The sequence below is a fragment of the Cornus florida genome, unplaced genomic scaffold, assembly GCF_030987335.1.
Source record: "Cornus florida cultivar Cherokee Brave unplaced genomic scaffold, ASM3098733v1 CherokeeBrave_3.0.0_Hap2_Chr08, whole genome shotgun sequence".
In the NCBI taxonomy this organism is placed as follows: domain Eukaryota; kingdom Viridiplantae; phylum Streptophyta; class Magnoliopsida; order Cornales; family Cornaceae; genus Cornus; species Cornus florida.
Genome location: NW_026775578.1, coordinates 12,956,113 through 12,963,203, shown reverse-complemented (window position 1 = coordinate 12,963,203; position 7,091 = coordinate 12,956,113). Strand labels below are relative to the sequence as shown.

General features: G+C 34.8%; 2 protein-coding genes across 2 annotated transcripts; one reads left to right on the top strand and one right to left on the bottom strand.

Annotated features, from left to right (window-relative positions):
* Window positions 1–857: 857 nt before the first annotated feature.
* Window positions 858–1,679, bottom strand: LOC132268414 (EPIDERMAL PATTERNING FACTOR-like protein 5). The gene is made up of 2 exons (XM_059769264.1): window positions 1,435–1,679; window positions 858–1,360 (listed from the first exon to the last, which is right to left on the bottom strand). The coding sequence occupies exons 1-2, from the start codon at window positions 1,568–1,570 to the stop codon at window positions 1,119–1,121; spliced, it is 378 nt and encodes a 125-aa protein (XP_059625247.1). The 5' UTR covers window positions 1,571–1,679; the 3' UTR covers window positions 858–1,118.
* Window positions 1,680–4,554: 2,875 nt separating this feature from the next.
* Window positions 4,555–6,820, top strand: LOC132269449 (heat stress transcription factor A-6b-like). Its single transcript, XM_059770635.1, has 2 exons — window positions 4,555–5,362; window positions 5,852–6,820. The coding sequence occupies exons 1-2, from the start codon at window positions 5,066–5,068 to the stop codon at window positions 6,575–6,577; spliced, it is 1,023 nt and encodes a 340-aa protein (XP_059626618.1). The 5' UTR covers window positions 4,555–5,065; the 3' UTR covers window positions 6,578–6,820.
* Window positions 6,821–7,091: the final 271 nt, after the last annotated feature.

Sequence of the window (7,091 nt, the reverse complement as noted above, 5' to 3'; positions counted from 1 at the left end):
TCAGCAAAACACTCTATCAATTGATATATACTGTATGATTCATTAACTGCCAAAAATAAAAATAAAATTTATAATACTCCTATGATTTAGGATAAATAATTCTTCATATCTCACTAAAATTTACTAAAAAGATAAGCCTTATTATATAACTCTATATGTGTATATCATAATCACATTAGACTCAAACTGGACTTAAAAAAAAAAAAAACCTTAACAAAATAAATAAATAAAATAAAATAAAAATCCAAAAAATCATTTAGTCAAATTTATGGTATGTGGAATTTTAGATCTGCTTCCCCCAAAACTTGCATGTGCGTTCAGACAGTCCAGCATTGGCTCAACAAACAATATGACAATAATTGAAGGATGTCCAAGTAATTCAGGAGGGTCAGGTTTGGAAGAAGTTAATATGTATAGTGATAAAGACTTGTATATAGGGACTATGACTATGCTCAACATAGTCATAGAGAAATCAATGCACTGATCATCTAATCCCTCCCACAGCGGAATACATAGAGAAAAGAGTAGAAAACAACAACCACATTGCGGTCATCGAAGCAAACCGTGTCCTTTCCCTTTCCATCTTCCCTCTGAAAAGAGTGGAAAGGAGTGGAAAGCGGAAACCATCATTTTAGTACTCATCACATGTTGCACTCAATCTCTTTCCCTGCAATTGTCCATCCCCTATCCACCCCATCCACATTCCATGCACACAATCAGAATTCACATATATATAGAGACTAATATATATGCATATATAGTAAAAATACGTTATATATATATGTATATATCACAAGTCTAGAGCATGATAATTAAGGACATGAACTAATAATATTAAATAATTAAACACCAAAAGAAAAAAGAAAAAATATAGTACTATAATATAACATTGTAATTAACTTCTTTTCCATTTAAAGAAGCTCATCTTAATTACAGCTTATGGTCATATTTAGTCTATCTCTTGCAATGCAACTCTAGAGGGAGGGGGGGAGAGAGAGATGGGGATTTGGCTTTAACATGATGAAAGCAAATGATGAATATAAACAAAGTTAAAAGCAATGCAAACAAACACTAACCTAAAGATGATATTATATGTGTGTGTGTGTTTTTTGAGTTCTTCAAGGCATGAAGAGCTTGTTGCCACACTTGCAACGCCAAGCTTCTGGGTAGTACTCAAGTGGCATGCTCAAACCGGGTTGAATCGGCACGTGAACCGGTTTACACGGCGAGCAAATCCCACACTTGGATCTACACGTGGGTGGTGACGATCCAGGCCCCCTGAGTCGCCTCTGAGTCAAAACTCCCCCAAAACTCTCCCACCCACTTGCCCTTTTCGCCTCCACTTTCAGTACTCCAACACCTAAAACACACACAAACGAAACGAGTCATACCGAGTTGTATAGAATTTTGATAGCTAGTCCTGATTGTACTCACCGAGTTGCTGAGTTGGGTTGAGCTCACTAATTGCCGAGGCAGACGCGAACAAGAGAAAAGCTAAAGCAGTGACCGTAGCAAAGGAGAGCCGCCGCCGGCGTTGCTGGTGGCAGTGGCGGCGGCGTAATACGCCCATCGCCGAGGTGAGGAGTGCGCAAGATAGCAAGATAATATGAGAAAGTTGCTTAAAAGGCTTTGTTTGAAGAATGAGGAAACTGAGAAGTGTGATGCTATTATTGCCATTATTGCCTGTGAGCGTGTGAGTCCAAGTCAAAGACACTGCTTACACCAAAACAAGAGAGAGAAAGTCTAGAGAGAGAAAGACAGATTTGTTTGTTCTACTAATTTTTTAGGAGAAAAAAAGGTAGGGAAGTGGGACCCAACCTAGGGGGTTGATTGATTGTTCTGTACTGTAAAAACTGTCCTTGATGATACAAACTATTACGAATACGCCATAAAGAGGCTTGTGAATGGTGGTATAAGAATTCGAATGAGAATGAAAAAGGGTACAAACTTATGTAAATTGAGTAATAAGGGACTGAAATGTAATATTTCCAAAAGTGGAGGGGTGTTCAGGGTACATAAAAGAGAAGTACACGTGTGGTAACGTACGTGTGGGGGGAAAATGGTGGGGATGGTTGTCTCAAACGAGACGAACATCTAAGTCAAGAAAACGGAAACACCCACCATTATTGAGACTCTCTCTCTCCCTCTATACGTATAGGTTTTTTCTCCCTCTCTCTCTATATAGGCCTATAATTTTTCTTGTTTCTTTCTCTAACATGGAGGACTGTCTGGGGCCGAGGAGTCTCAACGAATCCACTGGTGAGTACGATGGGCTCATTAATTTTTAAGTGGGTCCTAGAGAAAAAGATAGGAGAGGGACACATCAAACCAAAAATCAACAACAAAACGTTTGTTCTCGTAGATAAAATAGTATAAAAATAGTATTGTTGCGGTAAATTAATGTAAACGGCAGTTGTCATAAATTAAAGTGAGGTTTTTTATACGAGTGCGGGCCTGGAGTGGGTTTATTGGGTTTGGGTTTAGTAGGGTTTCAGTTGGCAATTAAGGCGGAATCAGAGATCATGGACCAGACTACTAGTACATGGGTCATATATGTTTTGGGCAGAATATATATATACACACACATGTATATTGGTTTGGGTCATAAATAGTAATGCTGGCAAATGCTAGATAGCCTAGCAAATCTGAAACGGTGTGGTGCAGTTAATGCTCCGCAAAGTTTTGTTTTAGAAGGAATTGAATTTCACCAATCAAAATATATATTTCAAGTAATATGAATCAATATATATATATATATGATAAGATATATTAAAGTCTTTATTATTTGAGTGGTCCGGTGGAGAGAGCAAAAGTCTGGTTACTTTTCCTACATTATTGACTGGAATAGTGTAATTATACTGAAAAAGTTTCAACCCTACTAGGATAGGCTGAGAAAGTTGCTATCGGATGATGCGATTCAGTTGACATTGGATCCAACTTGCTGTGTTCCTAGAATAAAATCCAAAATTGCCACCAAGTTTATATTATATGTATATAGATAATGCTTTCTGATTTGTGAGTGAAATAAAGAAAAGATGCCTTCTAATTGGGCCCAATTTTAAGCTTCTGGCTTCTTAATTCTTTGCTTTTTCACTTGACGGGCCTATTGGGCTTACCGTGTAAGTTAGTGGCCCTTACTTCTGCTCTAAGGATCATGATCATCAGCATTTATGTTTCTATCATCCTTAGGGAACAGATCAGAAATATATATCAATGGAATATATATCAAATGAATATATTTTTTCTGAATTAAAAAAATAAAAAATAATAAAAATTAAATTAAAAAAAACATTCCTTTTATTATTACCACAATAAAAAAAAATAAAAAAAATTAACAAATTAAAAATTAACAAAAAAAATTAAAAATTAAAAATTAAATAAAAAAACTTTATTATAACCACAATAATATATATTTTTTTCTTTTTATTGTTAAACAACATTCCTTCTTACATGTTTTTCTGAATTTGATATCACTGTTGTTATTACGCGAGTATAGATAAAGGGATATTTGAAAGCAATAATTGGCTTCAACAAGTGATAATGGATAAAAATAGTAGCATTCAATTAAAGTTAGACACGTTAGCCAACCTTTCAACTCCAACTTGCTTTTTGAAATTCTCTATTGATTTGGTTCCATTTCTACATTCATCGTGAAGCTCCATTAAAACTATTAGTTTATAGAAGAACTATTATTTTAACTTAAACATCTCCAAAAGTTTGTATCCACGTATTAGTAATGCTTAACTTTTATATTCAATGAGCTAATCATTTTACATCTCACAGACTCGCAGTATGAGCCTAGCATGTTCTATTGACTTTTGTCTGGTGCACCTTTTTCACCTACTCAAACAGCTGATTTGGATTGTTACTGCAGGAGACAAATACCCAACTACCCCCCCCCCCCCTAAAAAAAAAAAAAAAAAAAAAAAACTAACCTTAGTATTTAAATCTCTTTAATTTAGTCTATCTGAATCCTAGATTTATATGTCTTAATCTTTCACTTTCTTTTTTTCTTGAATAATATATGACAAAAAATTACTTAATAATTTCTCAAAATCAAGATAAATCTACCCTTCTCACACCTTCCTCCAAAAAATTGTGCATCTAAAATGTGGGACATGATAGTTCTTTTATTAACATAGTGGACCCTACATTGTTATAACAACATAACTTGATTAATGCATATGATAATATTTAGGTGCCTGGATATTTTTGTGACATGTTTTACTTTTTTCAAGCCCACCACCAACCAAAAGCTCTTTCGGGTGCAAAGGGCTTCGGTTGGTTTTGATATTTTCCCACAATGGATATACAATAATTAATGTCCTTGTAGTTTAAAAAAAAAATATTGTTCCAATTGTGCTTTTTTGTCTCTCTAAATTTGACAAATACAAACCGAGGCCACATTTAATATAAATTAAATTAAATTCCATTTATTATAAAAGCTATTTTCATGTTCAATTTTAAAATTTTATTTATTTTTTATTTTTTTTAAAAAAAAAAACGTGCGCTGACCATTTGACCCTCAGGCTACTGAATGGCATGTGCCAAAATCCGGAGTGTAGCTAATCCTTACAGAAAAGAACAACAGAAAAATGCTGCTGCCAAACGACTTTCCCAAAGGAGAAAGAGATGAGGAGCAATGAAAAAACCACTGGCTTCTTTTTTGTATCATCAGCTTCCTACCTATACATACACACAAAAACTCATATATGTATTCTGTATATGTTATTATCACGTATTTATAAATAGATTAATCTCTGTTCGTATCAGCCCTTTTTTCTCTAAGCTTTTCCTTCTCTATATATCCAAAACTTGTTCCAATTTCTTATCTCCATTTCTTTGATTGCCAGTCCTCTCTCTGTGTCTTTTTCTCCTAGTAAACTAAATGTTAGTTTTTTTTTTTTTTTTCCTTATTTGAAGTTCATACAGAACTTCATTGGCCATATTAGGCCTGTAGATCAGACATATTAGACACCATATATATTGAAATTAATATCAAACATAGAAGAAAATCAAAGCAGAACATCATAAACATTTGATATTACTTGCACAAATTCCAAATATGAACCCTTTAGGCTCAATGAAGGAGAAGTTTCTGGAATCGAGTTCGAAATATGCCGGTGAGCCACTGAGGGATGTTCCTCAACCATTGGAGGGACTTCATGATGAAGGACCCGCTCCTTTCCTCACCAAAACCTACGATTTTGTCGATGACCCGAACACGGATCATGTTGTTTCTTGGAGCAGAGGAAACAACAGTTTTGTTGTCTGGGAACCCCAGACCTTTGCCATCAATCTCCTTCCCAAGTTCTTCAAGCATAACAATTTTTCAAGCTTTGTCAGGCAGCTCAACACTTATGTAAGTACTAGCTCAAGAAATAGAGGATAATTGTTTGATATATATATTTTTATGTAGGGTTATCTTGGTTTGACTTTTTTCTTTTTTTTAATGGTCATGAAGTAGCTAGAATGTTTAATTTAATCTTTATATGTGTCTGTTGCTAGTACAATAGATTAAATTGGTACTCTCTTTTTTTTCTTTGCTTAATGGTGTTTCTTTCCGTAGGCACTCGTTTGTTTAATGATTTCCAAAAAGAAAGTGAGAGATCAGATAACTAAAATATCTGCAGCACTGACATGCTTGTATATATATATATGTTCCATTATTCATCAAATTTCAATATGTTCTTTTTTATCATCCATGTGACTTGTGGGCTTCTTTATTTGGAATGACTAAATTGCAAAAAAAAAATAAATAAATAAATAAAAATGGTATGACTATCAATTCAGTGTTGCATAGAAATCATTGGTTTTGTTGATCAAAGGGTAAAGCAAGGTGAATGTGCAGGGCTTTAGAAAGGTTGATCCAGATAGGTTGGAGTTTGCTAATGAAGCATTTTTGAGAGGACAAAAGCATCTTCTGAAGAACATTAATAGGAGGAGAAAAACAGTACCTTCCCATCATCACAAGACTTCACAGGCTCCACCAGACCCTTGTGTTGAAGTAGGTCAGTTTGGACTGGATGTGGAAGTTGCACGGTTGAGGCGAGACAAGCATGTTCTAATGGAGGAGTTGGTGAAACATAGACAGCAACAGCAGGATACTGGAGCTTACCTCAAAGCAATGGATGAAAGACTAAAAGCCGCAGAGATGAAACAGCAAAAGATGAAGAGTTTCGTGGCAAGACTAATACAGAATCCGAGTTTTGTACAGCAATTACTCCAACAAAATGATATGAGAAAAGAGATTGAGGAAGCTATTGGTAAGAAGAGGAGGAAGCAAATCCAGCAAGCTCCAAGCAATGAAAGAGGCGACGAAATAGGCCAAGTTGGGATGGAAAGAACTCAGATTAAAGTAGAACCTCAAGATTATGGTGACCTTTCCGGATTCCATGATTTTGGGCTGGAGAAAATTGCTAGTGATGAAGTGCTTGATGAGGGATTTTGGGAAAATTTAATGAATGGGGAGATTGAAGAAGCAATTGGTTTACTGGATGGTGAAGTAGAAGAAGAAGAAGAAGATGTTGATATTTTAGCTGAGCAGCTTGGTATATTGGATTCTATTCCAAGATAGTGTATAGTTTATTCTAGCTTGTTAATTTTATGTTTGTCTGCTTCAATAATCTGGTTAGGAGACATTAATATTTCTTGTGTTCTTTCTGATTTGTGTTTTTAAGAAAATTATTATAATTCATCTTCGGAAGAACGAAGCAATTCCAAGAGTAAAGAAATGAAACAATGTAAGCTTCTTTCACAACGGATTTTAGGTTCCTTTGGTGGAGATTGTTCGGATATTTGAATATTATTAATGTTTATAGTCTTGTTCGTAATTCAAAATCCCATCTACTCCTTAATTTGGTTATTTATGTGTGTGTAATGCAGTCTACAATCGATTAAAGAAGCTGATCTTTAAGATTGATGTTTATTTAACTTGATCTAATGACGATCTAATGACAAGGTGGGACACGTTTGTGTTTTAGAGTTCAAGAAACGAAAGTTCTCTGCTTAAAGACTATAGACTTGTTGTAATATAGATTTTCAACTCCAGGTTAGTGACGTGTGTTTGTGTAGGTAACTGAAGTCATTTC

Excerpts from the sequence above, each read along its gene's own strand:
- LOC132268414 (XM_059769264.1), bottom strand. The coding sequence starts at position 1,570 with ATGGGCGTATTACGCCGCCGCCACTGCCACCAGCAACGCCGGCGGCGG. Across the intron at positions 1,361-1,434 it reads CAACCCAACTCAGCAACTCG|GTGTTGGAGTACTGAAAGTG; the intron begins GTGAGTACAATC and ends TGTGTGTTTTAG.
- LOC132269449 (XM_059770635.1), top strand. The coding sequence starts at position 5,066 with ATGAACCCTTTAGGCTCAATGAAGGAGAAGTTTCTGGAATCGAGTTCG. Across the intron at positions 5,363-5,851 it reads TCAGGCAGCTCAACACTTAT|GGCTTTAGAAAGGTTGATCC; the intron begins GTAAGTACTAGC and ends GTGAATGTGCAG.